A 21,217-nucleotide genomic window follows, 5' to 3' on the forward strand; every position below is an offset into this window, starting at 1 on the left:
TCAAAAGCATGTCGTATACCTTTACATTTTGCCTAATTAATGCCTGCTGCAAATAATAGCCCATATCATCTTCCAGATGCCTGGCCTTCGAAGGCATTTGGCCTTTCATGGACAGAGCAGCACAGTAACATGGCTTATTACTAGTATTGAAAGTCTTGTCTTAATTGTCATAAAACATCTATGAGATGCCACTCACATTCATCATTTTCAGAGTCTAACCTGAACCACATTTAGGTTTAGAGTGGTGTTGCACAGTTCCCGTTCCAGACTAGGGAAAGAGGCCAGCCTGTTATGGACTGTGAGAAGACAGACTTACAGCCAGACTATATGAACAGATAGGTACTTCACACCTTCTTGTGACACTTGCCTTTGCCGTGGTGCACAGGAATGCTGAAGCTAAGCCATATTGTAGCTGAGTCCCTAAAGATTTTAGCAGCAGAGGTAGGAGATAGCTTATAGCTCTTTCTGAAAATGGTGTTTTTCCAGAATATTTCTGTGCCCACATTCTTGTTCTGTTTAGCTTAACTGTGATGACTTACGGGAAAACAAACCACAAAGTAAAATAATCCGTCCTATGCAATTTGGCTGTTAATCTCAGAAATGAGGTGAGAATCCCGTGACCTACATGAGAAGGCTTGGAAAATGCTTGTGTCAACCATGTGGTGCCTCTATGAAGCTTGTTTCAGTGTTTCTCTGTCCAGCTGAAATGCAAAGAAGCACTGTTCCAAGTATGATACCTGTATATGCAAGAATGCTCCCAGGCGTGAGTGGTACCAGGCTGCAGGCCATCGTGATTAGCTGTTGCATCTTAAATTCTTATTTTTTTAAGGGATGCTGAGGAGCATGTTTCTAGGCAACTCTGACCAACAGAGCAGAAATATTAGTTCAAATGAACACCAGAGCAAAGTTACCAGACTCATGGCTTGGCAGCATGTTGTACTTGGACGCCTATTTAAAATATTCTGAGAGCAAATTGATCTAGTCTTATCTAGTGGATTTTTGGTTAGATGGGCAAAATACCAGTTGTACTGCTGAAACTTTAGAGATGAGGCATGGCCCTGTTAGACTGGGGGCTTTCTGCCCATCCCTGCAGAGTCCACAGATATGGTTCATAATACCCCATGGCTAAGAAGTGAAAATTTGGGCTTATGTCCTCAGAAACTCAGCGTTGTTCCTTGTCTACTGACACATTTTAAGGTAAGAGCAAGAGGAATTCCTTATGATTTGTACTTATTCTGTATTGCTCTTAAAATGTCCTCTTACAGTCTGATTTTAGATTATTATTATAATGGAAACCGCTGACCTCTTTGGAAAGTATCATCTTGTTCCTTTTAAGTACATCCACATAAATTATACCATCCTTCCCATTACTGGAGAAGGATGTCAGGAGCTGGCACATAGAACCACTTACCCTTTCCCAGGAGGGTAGGTCTAGCCTAGGAGTTGATTATCACAATTCTTCAGTTCTTGTCAAACAACAACTTAGCACTGTCTTATTTGTGCATCAGTGTAAGAACATGGTTATTCTTCCTGGAAATGAATAGGGTTTTTGGCATTTAACTATGGGGATTTATTTTTTTTTAACACAGTTGAGCATGACTGCCTTGTTCTTTCCATCCCTTCTGTGTCCACAGCATTCTCCCTTCTCTGCACTCTGTCTCCCCATATTGGTGCCTTAAATTAACTGCTCAAAAGCAAGTGCAAGGTACTGTCAAGTACCTCAGACTTGTCAGGAAACAGAAGTGACTTCTAATAAACAAAGTCTGATGCTACTGCCTGATAGAGAATGAAACCAACCATACATAAAGGGAAAGTAAATACATTTTCTTCCCTTGTTCTCTATCTAGCTGGTATTGGATAATAGTCTTGTGTAGACTGAAATTTCACTGAACAGATGCTTAGTGGGGTCTTCTAATAGAATGCTGTGCACAGATGAGCTAATCTAGGTGTACTGGAGGATGCAGAAGTGCTTTTTCTTCCTACATGGAGCTGACCTGTCCAAAAAATACCTGCGTTCAAAACTTGCTGGGATAGGACCTGGAGTGCTGTGAACAGGTTTGTGAAAGCCAAATTCATGTAAGCTTTTATAGTGCCTTCAGGAATGTTCATGTCTAAACCACGTCAGTCTTCCAGTCACTGGCTGCCATTCTTCTCTGACTTACTGTCATGTACTGAAGGTATGGAGATTAGAGTGTTCCAAAAACCAGCTGCAATTGTTGTGTGGAATTGTTGTCCGCTTAACACAACTCTGGCTGTCATTGTGTCTCTGGGAAATGAATGGCAAAAAGCAATGGAACACCTTTTAGAAGGAGGAAATATACAGCACTCTGAATTTCGGAAATGAAGCAATGAGGTTTTAGGAGCAGTACAGGCCTGGCTTTATGGTCTCTAAGTTAGGCAGGGCTATTTAGGGTTAAGTGCACCTCTTGCCTATAAACACCAACATTTCTAAATGTCTCTTACTGTCACACAATTCTTGTTGAATGGGAGCAATGGGCACAGAACATCACATGGGTTCAGGCTAACCCTTTCCAGAGGTGAGTTCATGTGTGCTTGCAAGACCTGGCTGAACCACGCCTTCTGCTTCCTTGTAGACTGCTGCTTAGAGAGCAAAGCCATCTGGTTAAGCTGTACACTTGCTCAGGCAGGATAGGTGAAAACTAGGACTTAGTTTGTGGAAACTGTAATATTGACTAGCTGCCTGTACCTCAGCAGAAGACTCCATGGTCCTCACTTCACAATAAAGCAATACCTACAGAATTTTAGACCCTTTTTTAGTATTCAAGGGTTGAGTCCTGGATGCTTTCTCTGGCATACTACTCCGTGGGAGGAGGCTGCCATCCAGAAGACTGAATACCAAGCTCCTGAAGTTTTTACTTTATGTGGATCCAAACTGCTCTGTAAATGGAGTCGTGGAAAATCTCCTGGGAGAAGATGACAACAGCTGGAAACTTCCCAACTCATTTTGGATTTCACATGCAGACTTCTAGTCTAAAAAATTCAGTTGAATTTTATATTTGGATGGAGTGAACTTCTTGATAGATTTAAGATCTGTTTCTGGGCAGGCTGGCCGGTCAAGGTGTTTGGACAGCGTGAGACAACAAACTAATGTGAAGCAGTCTTACTAGATAGCAGCCTGCATAGTTGGCAGAGTGCATTTCCAACACAGGCAGTTAGTTCCTACTTGCCTGGCACTGTAGGATACCAAACATGTGCTGCTAAAATCGTCTGACTTATGTATCCATAAATTCCGTTGTCTTGGGGAATTCTAGAAAATTCGTAGGAATGCATGAAGGGCCTGCCTTTGTGTGGTTTTACAGCTGTACTCAAGAGCCTAGTATGTAGCTCGTGAACATGAAAGTCTGAATGTCACACTGTATCTACTTCAGGTTGTGATCCAGGCCTTGCTACACCTTCACCTGACCTACTTCAACAGTTAGCAAAACTATGGCAGTGAGGGACAGAGACTAAGGATCTTTGCTTTTTACTTTAGAAAAAGCTTCAAAAGTTGGGAAAATCTTTATGGATGCTCTCTAAGAAGTGAAGAATGTCTTGACAAAACATGTCCTCCATGCCACCTTGTCCAAAGCCAGAAGCAGCCTCCCCTCCTCTCAGCTGTGGGACTGCTCAGCTCTATCGCAGACTGACCACTGTGAGTAGCAGGTACTGTGACAAAACCTGCTGTGACTTGGACTGTGCTGGTCTCTAATAATGCAGAGAGGTACTTAAAACATGGATGGGCAGCTACTTGGTGCACTAAAGGTGAAGCTGATGCGTGAGCCACTGGCACTGAAGTCAGACACAGCTTGCCAGCTTGTTTATATAAAACAGATAATACTGGCCAGTATTTCAGATGCTTGTGGGTATGATAGTTAGAAAAAGGTGGAAGGTAGAAACACAGGTGGCTGCCCATCTCCTTTCCCAATAGACTCCGCAGAACATACTCTGCTCTCTGTGGTAAAAACAGACCTACACAAATGATTCAGTCTCATTTCCACAACAGCAAAAAAAAAAATTTCTTCAGGTCCCATGGAAGAAAGGTGGGGCAATTAACATGACAGGCAGGCACTCTGCTGGTAGGATTACAACCTGAAATATCTTGCTGGGAATTCTGTCATACTTCAAAGCCTGCCTCTTTCTAGCAATAGTGTAAGACTTCAGCAAAACTGATCCTGTCTACTGTTAAATGAGGGTTCAGCAGCCATAAGCATAGTTTCTAGTTTACTTAGCTAGGAGGTTCCACCCGTTCAAGAGGAGAAATAGTTAGCTTCTAACTTGGCTTTCATCTACTGAAAACTAGCCAAGTAGCAGGATATGATGCCATCTGTGGCTGCCAGGGGAGGGAGGATCCTGCAGATGAGGCAGTATAGCGCAGTAACACATCATCTGTCCTTTCCCCACCACTGCAGCTAGCTGCTCTCCTGGTCTGAGCCACTGCTGGTACAGAAACTTTATTTGAGACACTTGAGTCTGGAGTGTTTCATCCAAGATAGAACTATCACAGCCTTTAACACCCAAGACATTCCACGGGACCCATGACTAAAAGAACACATTCAAGTCCAATGAAGTGGATTCAAGCCTTCACAGACTTCTGCCCTGGTTAAAATGTGCAAAGCATACTCATATGATATTGTTACCTCCCAGCAGAACTGGTGAGGAAAGTGCTAACTTCATGCAGCTGGCTGCAAGCTCCGTCTTTGGTTCTTTCTCTAGATTCTCATATTTTAAGCAGATTCCATCGTATTCTTTAAGCTGTCTTTTGGAAGAGTTTTCTTATAAGCTTTTGAGATCTCCTGTGGAACCAGGCTTAAGCTGTTTCTGCAAGTTAATTGTCATACTGGAAGCTTAGAATTTGACTGGCTGCAGTTCTGGCACAACTTGTACGTTAATGCTTATTGCACATGGGCAATGATGAGCTGTCTTTTCCTTTTGGAAACAGAAACAGATTTGTCTCCAGCTACTGTGGTATCCCAAGGTTTGCTTTGCTTTTTACTCTGTTCAGCCAAATTCTCTTGTCTAGCTGAACCACAGATTTTCTGAAGCCATCTCCTGTTGTTAACCATATCCTGTCTACTGCTTATTCTGTTTGTGTAATTTCAACAGAACTTGTTATCTACTCAGCTATTGTGACATTGCTTCCTCCTGTTACACATGTTCCTCCTATGCTGAGTCCAAGCCAGATGCTTGTGTAGTTTTAGGTGTCTACCTCATGTCTGAGCTGGCAAGCTATGTCATGCTCATCCTGCTCTTTTGCCCTCTTGGGAGCGTTTGGGTGCCTGCCTTCTGGTCTTGCTCATGTGCCAGTCAAATCTGAAACCTTTCATCTGTTTGTTGGCAGGCTCTTCTGTACATTAGCTGAGAGAATGTATCTAACCTATTAATAAAGAATAGTTCAGATCCCCCCTTTCCGAAAATGTCTAGGCTAAACAATTATTTTCTCTACTTCATAAGGCAGCCCTCTAGGTGAAGAGCAATGCTGCTACGGTTCTGCAGTACTGCAACAGACAGATGGCTCTCTATGAAATCCCAATACTGTCATGATGGGTTTGTGACAACGACTGGTAGGAATTTAGCTGTCTTTTTAGCCATTATCAAAGGCAGACCTTTGTAAATAACTTTACCTCAAAGCTCTTGCCTGTGATTCTGAACCTTTGGCTAAAGGAGCACTGTTGAACAGAGACAGTCTCACCCATACATGATTGCTTTACTAAGATGATATATTTTGTCCAGCCACTTACAGATTGTTTGAAATTTGGTCTAAGAAGTAGCTGTATAAGTAAAACACTTTCAATTAATGTGGTGTTTAGCTGTAGTGATGTTTCTCTGCTTAGCAACAAGGGAAATCACTCTGTAGATAAATCTATCCCTGTACTACTATTAAAAAGATGAAAACAAAAAAAACTCCTCACTTCTCTAAAAAAAGAGCCATGGATCCTTAGGACTTTCTAATACTGTTGTTGATGTTCCTGTGTATTGTACAACTTGTCACACACTGTGAGCTCCCTTTGCTACAAAACCAGAGCAAAGAACATGTTAAGTTGCTGTGATATTTATGTAAGTGCAATAACCACTGTTACAGAGTAGTTGGTTTGTACTCAAGTGTGAGATTTGAAGGTGTGTGGATGTACCAAGTTAGCTATAAAGTTGTTTTGTGGGTTTTTTTTCCCGTGCTGCCAGATCAGTTTCAAGGAATTGCAGACTTCCTAAACATTTGTGGTTTTCTTCCTAAAATAGCCACTTGCTGGATCTTTTAGCCTCTGTCTTCTCTAGGCACTGGATGATACTCTTAGACTTGGGAGAATGGGAATGAGGACCTCTCCAAGGAAAAAGCAGTGTTTTCCTTTGCTTTAGAACTCCCAACAGGGAGGTGTGCCTGGACATGGTGCGGGAGAGTATGATCCGTGACTGTTCTGTAGTGCAGTGAGGACAATTCAGGCTCTGACTGCTGTCAGCATATGTGGAAGTTAACAGACTGGATGGGAGGCCTCTGAGGAGGTGCTCCTTCATCCACCATAGGAGTCTCCAGAGGTGAAAGCTGACTGCATTCCAGGCAACTGAACTGTTGCCACTTTGCCTGAAACCTGTCTTATAAGTAGGTCTCTTGATTTACCTACCTAATTTGTTTTCAGTCTAGGCTGGCTCAGTCTCACCAGGAACTGTGGATTTAGCAGTGCTCTACTTCCTTATGAATAGAAAGCAGGTTGTGCCGGACTTAGGGGTGGTATAGTGGTGATGTGCTTTCTCCTCAGCTTAATGCTTGAAGACTTCAGGGTGTTGCCGAGGTGTCCTGGAAGAGGGCGATCCACGGAGCTGCTGAAACAAACAACCCTTGTAATATATCAGAGAAGCTTGTCCATGGTATCTTTGAAAATACTGTGCTTTACCTTATTTTTTTTTTCCCCTCTCCAATACAGGATCTCAGTCTGCCCAATGGCACACCTGTGGACACTTCTAGCCCAGCCTCCTCCTCATCTCTCCTCAACAGACTGCAGCTGGATGATGACTTGGATGTGGAAACTAGAGACCTCTTTGTTACTGTTGATGATCCCAAAAAACACGTGTGCACAATGGAGACATATATCACATACAGGGTTACAACAAAGGTACAAAGCAATATTCTCTTTCCTAGTACTTCCTTCTTTGTGGAATAACTTCAGGGCATGTTCTGGATATTCACATCTTGCACTGTGTTTTCCTATCTTAAGGACAAGAACTTAGTATCTTTTGGTACCTTGTGAATGTGTTGAAGATGAGACTTCTCTTAGCAGAACTGTTACTTCAGTGTCTGAAATTGTGGAAAAAGCTTTTAACGTGTCAGCTTAGATTTTTTTTTTTTTGTCTCTGATTCCTAAATAAAACTGTCTGTAAACTTGTAAGGCCAGTTTCATGAACTTCAAAATTTTTTTGTTTAAGTAATCTGACACTCATTTGGTTTGAGTTCCCTTGAGGGGAATGTGCCTTGATGCTGGTTCACCATTTTGTGTCTATCCTTTCCTGAAATGCTTTACGCTTGTTGCTGGAATTGTTTACTACATTTCCTCTGTTATTCACTTTAGTAAAAGTCCTGATCCTCAGCTGTAAACCAGCTTTCATGCAGTTGCTGGTTCATGTAGCTGTGCAGCTGATAATAAAATGAAGTAGCCTAAGAATGCTACTCCCTATCAAAAGAGGCTGGAGATTTTTTCAGCACCTGTTGTAGTTCAATCATGAGTGTAATCTACTTATATTAATATGAAAAGTGATCTGAAAAGTCTACAACATTCACAACTGAAATGTTGATTTCTCTTAACTGAATCATTCTCATGATAATGAGCTCCTAGGTGATGTTGACATCTGCTTTGGGCACTTGTAGTTACCTAAGGCAAAAAGTGTTCACTAACTTTACTAGTAACATACTTGATACACTTGTCCAGAAAGATTAACATTCCTCTGGCCCACTTAGAAGGCAGTATGTACTGGAGCGAATATTTTTGTTGGAGATAAGGAACCTTTACAGGCCACAGATAATTTTTTTCCAAATGTCCACTTCAAAGTTTCACTTTCAGACTGCACAGGAGAAAATGGGGTTTCTCTGAAATAGTAGCTATCTATTGCTACACTTTTAACACAGTTCTGTCATTTATTTTTGCTCTAAGAGTCTTAATCTTGCAGGAAACACTGTATCTTGACTACTAAATATACTAAGAGGTATTGCAGGAGAGTTTTTTTACTTGGAGGAGCTTAGCCTTCAGCTATTACTTGACCGGAAGGAATAGGAACCACAAAATGAGATGCAGATTTCCACAGGCAAATGCTCAAAATTGGCTAACATTGTTTCTCTCTTAAATTAAGACTCAATTATTTTGTCAATATAAAATCTCTCTATGCAGTGGCACCCTAATAATGTTCTTGTGCTTAGAAATCCTTATTTCAAGGGTTCCTTTCATTTTTAAAGCAGAACTCTGAAACATGGCCAAGGTATTTACCATATTTAGATCAGGTGTATTACCCAACAGTGTCTCTTTTTTAATTAAAAAAAATAATTATATACTTCTGATTTGGATGTCTACCTACCTTATTACCTGTCTATTAATACTTGTTTTATTTTGCATCTCATTGTAGCACATAAATCTGCTATATCATACCATTGCAATGCTATTATGAAACTATGTCAGTTATTCTTCTGAATCGCCATGAAGTCCTCATCTCTCTGGTTTTATTATTCTTAGAAACTTTTGGTTAATCTCTAGGGTCAGAACCTCTAGCACTATCTACCATTTTTTAAGACTAACAGTATTAACGGTCTAACTCATTCTTGCCCTACAAACAAGACCTCTTCAATGCCAGGCTAATTGCCAATTAGCCATTGTAGCTGAAAGCGGTAATTAAACATGGCAGAAAAGCTGCACAGGAATAATCCTTAGAGTGAGATGAGGAGCCTTCTCAAAACCTCCCTTGCAGCCTTGCAGGAAAGAAGTCTGAGACCTCTACAGGGTCTCTCTGGTGCCTCTGAATGAGGAGGCAGGGATCGCTGGGGTTTTTTTCTTCTCTACTGGAGAATGCTTCTGGAACCTCAAAGGTTTGGATAAACATAGGTCATAGAATGAGTTATTCTGAAGACTGAAAAGCAGCATTACTAGGTGCAAGAGGGGAGTTGCTAATGCTGTAATGTGTGGTTGTGGCTGTGGCAGAATGCCATTGTAGGGAAGAGCGTACACCAACAGTCACAAACAGTCTTGTTTGTGTTGTGTGGGGTTTTTTTCTTTTTTCTTTATACAGGTCTTTCATTGTAACAGCAAACGAAATAAGAGAAGTCTTGCAGTATGCCCCAGGCTTTTCATCTTCTTACACCTTGTCAGCAGGTGGTGGTGACTGAGGAAGGGTCAAAACAGTGGTTTGCAAAGGAAAACTTAGGAGTTTACTTGATCCTGCTTGTGTACCTGTTTTCACAGCTTCCTAGTAAGAGCCAGGTAGCATTCCCTAGCCTGTTTTTTGGATGAACACATTTAAAGAATGTAGTGGTAATCCTCCAGCTAACAAGACAGTGATTCAGGACTGACTCTCTTGATTCTTTCATATCCTGTTTTCATCTTGCTATTGCAGTTACTAATGCAAGATAGTAAGAAGTTTCCTTACACAGGGAGGCTAGTGAAACCGTAAAGGTGGGTGAAACTTGTGCTGGAACTTAATTAGTCTTGACTGTGATGAAGTGTCTTTGTGTTCTTCACATAGACAGGTATGTGTCCTAGGGGGATTTTACCAGCACATCTTTTGTAGGAAGGGGGAAGTAAAGCTTGGCCTTGTGTTGTGTAGTCATCTCTCCTGAGTGAAACATAATTAAGTGTGCTTCTAACTTCAGTTTCATTGTACTTTCTAGGATAGCAAGGCCTTTTTCTGTGCCTTTTCCCGTGGAGGTCTGAACAGCTGAGTGCCATTCTTCAGAGTCATGCAGTTGCTCTGCAGGCTTGAAGGGAGAGTCTTTCAAACCAGTCAGTACTGAAGTGGAGGTCTTGTTTTCACTTTCCTGTCCTCCTCATGCTTCCAGTCCATGCATTGGGTAGATTACTCAAACACATGAAACAGCTTGATTCCCTAGAGAGGAGCAGGTGAAAGTGATATGAAGTCTTTTTCAAACAGCCTGAACTATTTGAGGCAAAGGAAATGCTGGAGTGCTGAAAACACCAGCCTTTTTCTCTTCCCCCTCCCATCTCTTTTCCTAGTTGAAGATTTTGCCTCAAACTTAAATAGTAACATGGAGGGGAATCTGCAATCAAGTCTAGTGACTTAGAGAGTAGAACTAGGGTTCAAAAATACTTTCATATAGTCATCACAGGCTAGCTTTAGGTTTGGCTGCTAACTCTTTCCAAGAAAGACAATAATTTTACACGAGACCAAGACTTGGTGATTGCCTTAATACTGCCTCTAGTCAAAACCATTTCATCAGCTGAGGTAGAAGTGTCGGTAACTCTGCCTGATTTCCAGCAAGTAAAACTGAGCCCAGAGTGCTGCAGTGCTGACTTAGTGGAACTGTGCTGGAATCTTCAATAAGTTCTTGGAAACATCTTGCCCATTATTTTTTGGGAGCTTGAGATTGGCCATGTAGGTTTCTCAGCTTCCTTTGGAAGAGACATGTCCTTGCAAGATGAGATTTATGAATCTTACTGAGAAAGCAGGAGGAATTTAACTGTGTCAAAAACATAGATGCTTCACTTGTTGTCTACTTGTTATGGAAATTTCCCTGCCCAACCATCCAGGAGCCACTCTGGCAGTCACTCTTGCACCATCTGAGCTGGGACTGAGGCCCCTAGCTACTCACACAGTCACACCAGGTTTTCTTACTGGATTGACCCCAGGTTTCCCATAGCAGACTCTCAGCCATCTCAACCCTTAAATTAATTTAAGCATAGTGCAATAACAAACAAGCAGCTTGAGCTGGTGCCTCTGAGGAGGGACCCAGAACAAAGGATCTCCTGGGCTTTTATCCCCTCACCAGTCTGAGTGTGGGAAGGTCTGGGATCATCAGCTCCTGCCGTGTCTCAGTGTCCGGTCCCCTGGCTGGGCCACAGGTCCCCGGGCCCTTGTTGTGCCGAGGGTCAGCTCTTCACAGCCTCTTTGCCAGAGCTCAACCTGCAGCTCCCACTGCAGCTGCACCACAAGCTACCTCAGTGAACGTGTTCCTCAATACTGTGCTTGGACAGTGGCAAGATCGTCCTTCCTCTTATGTGCAGTTTGGAAAAAATAACTTGTGCTAAACTAATGAACAGTTTGATCTGAGATCCAAATTCTTTCAGCATTAGTGAGGTTCCACTAAAACCTTGAAAGGCCTTTATGTTCTGCCCAAATAGTCTTTGAAAAGCTTATTTGCTGTCTAGATTTGATAGCCTGTACAGTAAACACTGAAATGTTGCTGCTGTATTTTCATCTCAGAGGAAAAAAATGTGATAGATGGTAAACTTTGCAATTCTGCTTGCAAAGGAAAGGCAACAGGAGCAGTTTGCTAGAGGTGAACGATAGCTCTTGTATCGTTTCTATACTGGGACTTAACCCTGCTTTCCTACTCTTAGACAGTCCTATACAGTTTTCCTTAACTGTTAGCAGAATAGTGGTTAATAAGCTTCTCAGTGCTAACAGATGGGAAAATTTACCTTCATCCTCATGGTACAGGATAAGACACTGTAGTGTAGTAGCCATTCTGATTACTCTCATTCACTCACTGTCTGATCTCTTAAGATGCCTTTGGGCAGTGACAGTTCACAAAAGCTCTGCTTTCTCCTAAGTAATTACTACCTCCCCCCCTTCCCCTCTTTTTCTTTTTAAATTTCTAGAATAATGGAATTCAGTCTGTTACTCGAAACAAGTGAAAATGATTCAAATGAAGTCTCAGAAGTCACATTTATAATGTGGTACTCTTACGTGTTAAATAAGCTGGTGTTACTCTGAGGTGTGTGTAGCTGAGTAAAGCACAGATCTGCAGTGGGTATCTAGGTCTTGGTAATCCCTCATCTGTAAACATGACTGCTCCAGTTCATGAGGATTCGTTATGTTAGTCCATGGCTATATTGCTTACCATGGCTAGCACGTCAAAGGAGGGAGGAGCTGATCGCACCTTCTTCTTTTCTGTCTGTCTATGCCTTCCTTTACTAGAAGCCAAGCCATTTCTTAGGTAACAGCACATCAGCTTGCTGCTTGTAGTATCCTAGACCTACTGTGCTGTTGATACTGTGTTAAGGCTCCTGACTTCACCCTAGAAAAAGATTTCAGATATAGAACTTGTACAGAACCCCCAGTGATGACTGATGGGAGTAAAATGCAGCAACTGAAGAGTTAGAGTCATCCAGAGAGCAAGTGAAGAGGTGGAATGCATTTAAAGGCTGCTGCTGGCTGGAAGTAGCAAAGCAACCAGGTGCTGGACTCGATGCCAGTTCAAAGCTGGGATTGCTGGTATATTCCCCAGAATGGGCTGGGTTTGGTGCCTGGCTGCAGACATGTAGTGTCCTGGCACTGCAAGCCATTCGTTGCAAGATGGCTGCAAGTAACTTAATTATAGCTCCCTGTGCTTCTCAGTGGGACGTAAGTACAAGGGCCGTCTACCTTCTAATCAGGGCTAATGCCAGGCTCTTCAGCAGACACTCCTAGTTGGTACACAGTTTCACAAATACTTGCAGGCAGTTGCACTATGTGCTCTGCAAACAGCCCCATACAGTCTGCCTTCCAGGCTATGGACTGTTCAAGGAGTGGATAAAACACTTGCCAGCAGTTTCTCTGCATACTTACTTTTTTTCCCCTCAAACTTGTAGCGACTTTGCCCTAAAGAAGGAAAATTTAAAAGATTTCATTTAATGCACTAATATATCTAATCAGGCATACACATAAACAGACTTGTTTCTTTGTCTTGAAAATCAACAAAAACAGTCCATCAAACCTCACATTGGCCTACATTCTAATCTTTTAATCTTAGAGTGTGAAAAGCCCATCAGTTGCAGAATACAGGGACAGCAGTGAAACACTTTTTCACTCATGGATAATCCGTGCCATAGAATAAGTCAGTAAATACCTTTACTTTTAATTCTTGATGGGTAAAATACTCATGTCCTCAGAATGAGTATCTCATGCAGTCTTTGTAATCTTGTAACTGCCAAGAGAGTAATGTAGTACACAGTGCTTCTGCTCTACAGACTTCTCCTGTAATGAGAACAGAACATGTAATGGACTACAAATAGATCTTAACACATCAGCTCCAAGCAATCACCTTTCATATTGCTTGCTTTTCCACTGCTTGAAAAGCCAGAGGATCTTTCTCTCATGCTGGCTGCACAATTTTGGAGATTAAGACTCCCTGCAAGGCTTGTTCTGCCTCACCCTTGGAGGGATGGCTGTACTGCATTTTCTGCTAAGCTCTGAAGTGAGAGGCTTTGGTGCAAACTAAATATATCCTGTTCTTTTCCAGACCACACGAGCAGAGTTTGATTTGCCAGAGTATTCTGTCCGTCGGCGGTACCAGGACTTCGACTGGTTGAGAAACAAGCTGGAAGAGTCTCAGCCAACACATCTTATTCCCGTAGGTAGTAAGCAAGAATCTGCTGTTAAAGACAGTTGTGCATCTGTCTTCCAAGGGTAATACTTGGATGATATGTGTCTGGATTTTAAAAACAGTAGTTCATTCTCTTTGAGTATTTAGAGTTAAATATGGTACTTATAAATTGTCTTATAGTGGAGTGGAAAGAACTTCCCATTCCGTACTGGTTAGGAAGCATAGACTTTCCTTGAGTGGCACACCTGAGAGGTGAGCTTTGTCAGCCTCCTGCATGGCAATGCATGTGCTGACTTCAGTAGTTGTGACATAATACATTTAATCTGTTTGCTCAATTATTACATCTGTATTTCAGAGCATCTGGGGTTATGAAAAGTCACACGTACTTCAGGTTCTAGTCTCGGTTTTCAAGATGGCCTTTTGAGCTGGTTTTACAGGGTAATTTAAAACTATTTGTGCTAACACTTAATAGCCATGACATTTAATAGCACAGACTTGGAAGTCTCAGCCTCTGGCTTGGTAGCTATTGCATGCCTTCAGTAGGTAGAAGTTTACCTAATAACATTAGCTAAACTACTGCACCCCTTGTTGCTGAAACTGGTGATTTGACCACATTATTTGATGTGAGGAGGTTAGTACTACCTTATAGGTTTGTTGTGTGCATAGGTAGGAAACCTGTGCGATCACCACCTTCAGCCCTTTTGAACAAAGAAATTAAAAAAGTCCTGTAGGAATTGAATTGTCAGGAAATAACAACACTACTACCATACTTTAGCTTGCCTGTCTGGGGTGGATGATGTGATGGAAGTTCCTCTGCCCTCCCTCCCTCCCTCATCAAGGAGTAGGCTGTGAGAGAAGTATTGTTAGGTTGCTCTATGGTCGAGCGCTGTTTTAAGTCCTTTGTTACGCTGGGACTTGCCTCAAGTGGAATAATAACTGAGTCTCCCAGAGATAAGAAGTACTTCACAAAACCATGTGACACCACTAACTGGCAGCAAATATGTTTAGTGAACAGTAAGGAAAAGAAAGACAGTGAGCATAAGGTGGAGGCATGTGTAATGTGTTAAGTGCCCATACTCTTTTCTTACTCCCCATTCTACGAACAGCTGGAACAATTGCAGTTAAGTTTCTGCAGATTCTTGGGTTTACTAACAGTCAACCAGTTCTCCCTGAAGCCTGTAAGGCAGTAAATAATAGTAGAGTAACAGGAGGTGAGTCATAGGCAGGGAATCAAGCTGCTTTGCTGTGACCAGGAATTTGTTGCACACAGAGCAGCAAACTTGGCATGAGTAGCTCCTGTACACGGAACCGGCTGCAGAACAAGCCAACATCTTAGGTGCCTTTCTTCTAGAAAATCTGGAGATAAAAGGATGTGCTGCCCTGTTTTATCTGTTTATGCACAAGTTAGCAGTTATGGAATCTCCTATTAATCTCCTCCATGCAGGTTATGGTGGGGAGACTGCTAAATGCTTTATGTATTTATCATCTAGAAATAGATGGAGTGTAGAAGCTAAAGGCAGTTCGCTCAAGTGCACTCTGAGAAGATGTTTCAAGACAATCTAAGACTATATGTATTTGTAATTATGGATACTGCAATCCTTGAAAGCCTTTTGTTTTAACAAATTATCAGAAGGGAGTTGTTTTCCTAATCTATGTAGTAGTGATTCTGCCTAAAATTTTCCTGTAGCAAATGATGTGTCTTCTCAGTGAAGTGCATCATGATAGCCTACACTTAGGAGCCAAAACTAAGCTCAATATGGGTTCCTTTTCATCTCTTCAGCTACTGATAGTTACATTTTCTTTAAAAGATCTGAGATGTTCTAATCTTTTCTTTCAAAAAACAGTAAAACTGATGTCAGATCTGTCTCTAGACTAGAAAGGTAAACCTAACGCAGCCAAGGTCCTTGTCCTTGGATGGTCATGTTTGGGTACTTGAAGCTATTTCTGATTGCTCTGTGTATTGATTACTTGAGATGGACCTCCAAAGGCCTATAATGGAAAGGAATGTACCTACTGCTGTAGTTGAAAGCAGGTTAAACAGCAGAAGTCTTTGTAATAGAGATGCACTCTTCTGTGGCTCTCAAATGCTCAAACTTCAGTGATTATTCAGTGCCAGTTTGCATGCGTTTGGTTGAATTAGTGTTCTTTAAACTCGTCTTCCTTTCCCTCTTTTTTCTTTTCTTTAAACACTTTTCTTTTCCTCCTGCTGAGGTATGATGCTGTGGTAGTGACTTCCTAGAGTCCCAGCTAAAGTTTACAAAGCAAAGGAAGAGAGTTTCTTTCTCCCTGAAGACTAATGCACAAGGCATTATACTTTTGAAGAAGTCTAATGATAGTGTACCTTACACTGGTTTAACTAGAATGACTGACTGATTTGAATGCTAAGCATAACAAGGTAGGTCTTAAATTGTAAGAACCAAATACAGTGGTCAAAATGTAGCTGTATTGCAGCTAAGTCATGCTGGCTGTGCTTACCTAGGAGATAGTGTCTTCATGTACAAGCCACATCAGCTTGTGTATAGTGGGAAAGCAATATGTATAGACTTCTTTTTCTTTAATTATTTTTGACAGATTTTAGATGACAAAGACTCTTTCCAGAGGTGAATCCTGATTCCTGAGCTGGGTGAAAATGGCTGTCATTGCTAGCCTTACTGTAAGCAGATTGTCTGGATGGACTGGTTCACAAGAATGAAATGTGAAGCACAGTTTTAAAACTGATGTTAATCTTGAAGTCCGTGCTGTCTGTACAGAAAAAAAGCAGATCTAGTGGTAGAGCTGAAACTAACCATGCTTCAGCTTAAAAAGTTGTCTTCCATCCAAAGTGGTAGTTCAGAGTGTGTAATCTAAGTGTAACAGGGGGGACTATAGCAAGTCTGGAGACAGTCTGGGCTTACATGCCAAGCTGGACTGCGGAGATGAACTGATGGACTCAAGGCAGTAAGATGTAAGAGTGGATGTACTGTCAGACCTTCATCACTTACAGAAGCTTACTGAGGAAAGTCAGCCATGATAGATGACTGGGTGTGCTCGTACTTCAGAAAAGATCCAGCCATTTGCTGTGTCAAGCTGCTGGTTTGTTTTTGCTCAGTGTTCTCAGTAAGGCTATCAGCCTTTTACAGGAGGACCATGTTCAAAACCTCTAAATTGGTCAGAGAGGAGTGTGTGGAGTAAGTAGAATAGTCAAATTTTCTGAGTTTCCCTGGACTGGGCAGCCTTGCTTCAACACTGGGTGGTGGGGGGGTGTGTACACTTCTGTTACAAATAGCATGCAGCTCTTCTGGCATCTCTTTAGAGCTGGATCGTGAACGTGGATAGCAGTAGAGAGAACAATCTAAGCTATGTTAAAAGTAGTTAGTGTGAGTACTGTCTGACTTCCCTGGTGTGGCTCTCAGCTGAAGCCACTCAGTAGAATGGCTAGCTTTAAGCCAGACCAGCTAAAGGGTAATTCTGAGCACAGCTTGAATCCCATCTGATGCATGGTTCCTGTTAGCAAACACAACGTTTCAATTCCTGTTAAGACTGGAATTTGACTGCTTTGTTTGCTTCCAAATAACAAAAGCAAGTTTTTGGTCTTTTGAATCTTGTGCTGTTTGCTTATCTCTGACAGCCTCTGCCTGAAAAATTTGTGGTGAAGGGTGTTGTTGATCGCTTTTCGGAAGAGTTTGTGGAGACAAGGAGGAAAGCATTAGACAAGTTCTTGAAGAGAATAACTGATCACCCAGTGCTGTCTTTTAATGAGCACTTCAACGTCTTTCTCACAGCTAAGGTAAGCCAGTAACTTTCAAATGCAGTTGTTGACAGGAACAAAAGAACAGAAACCTTTGCAATCCCTTCAAAAATTAAGGTGAAAAGGCATTAACAAAACTACATGTGGAGATTAGAGCTTCCTCTGAAATACCAGAGGGTTGTTGGGGACCCTGGCTATTGTGTGTGATGGACCCTTATGAGTGACAACAGTATAGGTTCCCTGTGCTTGAAGGGAAGAGGAATCCTCTTGGCAGATTGATAAATTGAATTCTTGTTTTGGAGCCTAGAACATACTCCTGTTACGCAAGAGAGATTAAAAATTCAGAAAGCGGTAGACTTTAAAATCTGGTTTTGGGGAGGAGGGAAGGGGTAGAAGAAGAGAAGTCTCCCTTGCACGAAAGCTTGCAAATTTCTTGACTTTTTATCTTGACTGTGCTTTTTATACTGCTTGCACTTGATGCCCTCAAAACTAAGCATGGAAGCCTCATTCTCATTTGTTCTCAGCCAGCAGTTACATGCTCATCTTCTGCATGACTCATGCAGGAATGGTGCAATTTTCTTTGGCTTTCTTTAGAACTGCATTTTAAATCAGACTAAGAGGACCTGCAGCTATGCTTGGGTTTTACCAGATAGGTGAGAAGAGCTATAAAAGCATGCCTTTCCAAAGTCACATTACTCTGGCTCACTTATATGCGATGTTTGAGCTCACTTCAGGTTCATGCTCTGCTTGCTGTTAAGAACCAATCTCCAGTGTTCTTTTATTTCCCCTCCATGGTGAAATTAACCAGTGACACAAGCCAGTAACAGAATTTGTTTAGCACCTTAAATGTCAGATAGCTCTGTTCCTCTTTTCAGCTGTCCAAGCATGATGCAGCGTTCTTAGCTGCTTTTTTCTCTTCTTCCACCCCTGTAAAATGAATGTCAAGGGCTTCATCCTATGCTTTTGGCAGAGTTTGCCTTGAGGTTACAGAGCATCCTGGGAGGAAGGGGGAAAGGACAGCTGTTCTGCTGACTGTCTCTAGTGTTTGAACTTGGTCCAGTGGAGCAGTGAGTGTCAGTTCAGTGTGCTAGGACTTCAGAATTTAGTTACTACAGGAAGTCGTAAGATCACCTTCTGGTTGAAAAGGAGAAACCAGCATTTCTTCAGGGTCCCTGTTTCGACCTGTAACATACTAGAATGCTTGAGAGAGTGAGTGAATAATTTTGAGTTCAAGGATCTTTTCTGATGCCTGTTTGCAGCTAGAGCTTAGGACACGCGGAAAGTAAAAGTCAAGGAACCACTGCATTTAAATGCAAACATAATAGAAAATTATAATAGCTGCTAAGATGTCAGGTTTTTGTAATCAGACTTACATTTGACTTATGTTAAGTACTTGGAAGGAATACCATAGTGCATGTTTTGAAGATGGCTGCTGGTTTTTTGTGGTTTTTTTTTAAGAACACTTAATATTTTAGTGTAGTCGGTAATATGTCTGAATGCTTGATCTCTACAGGCCTACTTCGTTTGAACACATCTCTTCCTCAGGCTGTATAGGATAACTAGTTATAGGTCCTGGCCCTGTCCTGTTTTGAGATGTTGAATACTGACCTCTGCTGGAAAGAGTAAAATGCAAAATTCAAAATGCTTTTTGGCTGACTAAAACAATTTTTTTCTGGTGTACTGTTAAGATGAAATCCCTTGAAGATTGTAGACAGACAGTCTTGTTAGCACAGGTTTTCAGAAAGTTGGTTTATGCAAATGTGTAAAGGAATGTCAAGGAAGTTTACACTTTCTGTGGAGGCAACATGGATGCATCTGACCCAGCCTGAGCTACAGTGCCTCTTGCAGAGAAGCTTTGCTGGTCTCCCCATGCTGCACTTTTTCTGCGTGCAGTCTTCACCTTCCTCCTGTGTGACTACGGATCTGGAGTGAGGAGGCTGCTTACCAAATAAGTGTGCAATGTGTAGCTCTCTACTAGGTCATGAGAGCCAGCTGGTACATCTGGTTAATACTGGCATTGTGGCTGTGACTTAGATGTATGTGTAGATGAATGATGTGAACTGTTTTGGTGGAACCAGAGCTGTTAATATGGCTGCTTCTCTGGTGAGAGTACAGGAACATGGGATAGTATGGCCACATGCAAAGTCAGGCTACTTAGTTATTTCTAACGTATTTCGTGCTATTCTCCTGGATAATATACCTCCATCTAGGGGTAGACTTGAAGCTGTGCTCAGCTATACAGCTCGTAGAAAGCCTTTGTCCAAGGCTGCATGTCACGTGTAATCTCTTGCCTTCACAAGATTTGATCTTGACTGGAAAGTATCCTTCATTGTATTAATATTTGAACATGTAAGTGAGTATTCCTAAACATATTCCTTCGTGTGTGTGCTTTTGGGTTTTTTTGTGTTTTTGTTTTGTTTTGGATTTTGTTGTTGTTGTTTTTTGTGGTTTGCTTTGTTTGTTTTGTGGTTTTTGTTGTTGTTTTGGTTTTTGGTTTTTTTTTTGTTGTTGTTTTGGTTTCTTTTTTTAATTTGTTTTGGTTTTTGTTTGGTTTGGTTTGAGGTTTTTGGTTTTGTTATTTTTGTTTGTTTTAATTCCTAGGATCTTAATGCCTACAAAAAGCAAGGAATGGCTTTGCTATCAAAGATGGGGGAATCTGTCAAATACGTTACGGGAGGCTACAAATTAAGAAGTCGGCCACTGGAGTTTGCAGCCATTGGGGATTATCTGGACACATTCTCTCTAAAGCTTGGTACCATTGACAGAATAGCACAACGGATCATCAAGGAGCAGTTGGGTAAGGACACAAGGTGTTCCATCATAATACTTCAATCTGAATGCTCCGTGTCTTACTCTGGTTGATAGCATGATCAAGATAATTTGTGTTGATGATTCTGGCCTGTAATAAGTCACACACAGGGCAAAATCTAATGCCTGTTCCAGATTTTAAAAAGGCCCAAAACCTAACACGGTATCTGATATTAGCACAACTCTCCAAATATTTTTTTAAAGTTGAACTTTTTATATCAACCTACTATCTTACTAGAGTAATTTTTTCAAAGAATTTTTAGAAGGTGGAAGAACCTGTAGATTCTATGGGAGCCCAGAATGCAGAGAACATTTCTCTGCCTGTTTGGAAGGGTCCTAACCCCCTGGACAACACTGTTTTTGACCTTCATCCATGGAGAAAATTGCCTACCCTCTGGGAAGAATTAGAATCTACACTGGTGTGAGCTAGGTGATAGAACATTATGTAAAATTATCACAGGGTGAAAAATTTAGAGGTTTTGGGTTTATTAATGCAGTAAGTAGATAAAAGCAAAAAACATCAAAATGGAGGATTGTTGTTGTTCTCCAGACCTTCTTCTTCTTCTTCTACTACTCCATGTTCTGCAGTAGAAGTAGTTTGGAATGATTGGATAAAGAATTCCGCAGTTCCTGTCTGCGTGACAAGAAAATTTACTAGACATTGGTAGAAAAGTTAAAATATCTTTCATTTTAAGTTTTTATTGGTTAATTTACCTTTAAAAAGGCTGTGCTATCTTGATAATTTGGCTTTTCTTGCATTCTCTACTTCACGCTATGTCTGGGTCACGATAGTGGCTTGTATTTCGCTGATAAGACTTAATAAACAACGACAGAAGAAAGAGAAGGCTAAAAGTCCCATTCGTCTCTGACTCCTGGCAAAGACTCTAAAAAGCATTCTCCATCAGGGGAGACACAATTAAGGCACTGGACTGCGTCAGATTCCACCTGGAGGAGTAAAAATGGAATTCCTAGATGAAGACAAGCTTTACAGGCCTGTCTTAGTAGAGTTAAGTCTTACGTATGTTTAAAAAACTAACTGGCTACTGCAAAGGTGCAAGAGTCTTTGTATTGGAAGTCTGTAGGAATGGTAAGTTAAGAAAGAGGCAACTTGAACCTGTCACCTCTGCAGCCGTAGAACTCCGTCTCTTTAAAAACGCTAACACAACACAAAT

At 41.5% G+C, this 21,217-nt stretch overlaps 1 protein-coding gene across 2 annotated transcripts in view; it reads left to right on the forward strand.

Annotated features, from left to right (window-relative positions):
* The window catches only part of SNX30 (sorting nexin family member 30), a 67,885-nt gene that overhangs the window by 12,604 nt on the left and 34,064 nt on the right, over positions 1-21,217 (forward strand). For both annotated transcript variants that reach the window (XM_048291139.1, XM_048291138.1), the window contains exons 2-5: positions 6,915-7,103; positions 13,427-13,537; positions 17,118-17,276; positions 19,839-20,034. In XM_048291139.1, the coding sequence (XP_048147096.1) occupies positions 6,915-7,103; positions 13,427-13,537; positions 17,118-17,276; positions 19,839-20,034 (655 nt within the window). The remainder of the gene's footprint in view (positions 1-6,914; positions 7,104-13,426; positions 13,538-17,117; positions 17,277-19,838; positions 20,035-21,217) is intronic.

This window comes from Corvus hawaiiensis, chromosome Z, assembly GCF_020740725.1.
Source record: "Corvus hawaiiensis isolate bCorHaw1 chromosome Z, bCorHaw1.pri.cur, whole genome shotgun sequence".
NCBI classification, from domain to species: Eukaryota; Metazoa; Chordata; class Aves; order Passeriformes; family Corvidae; genus Corvus; species Corvus hawaiiensis.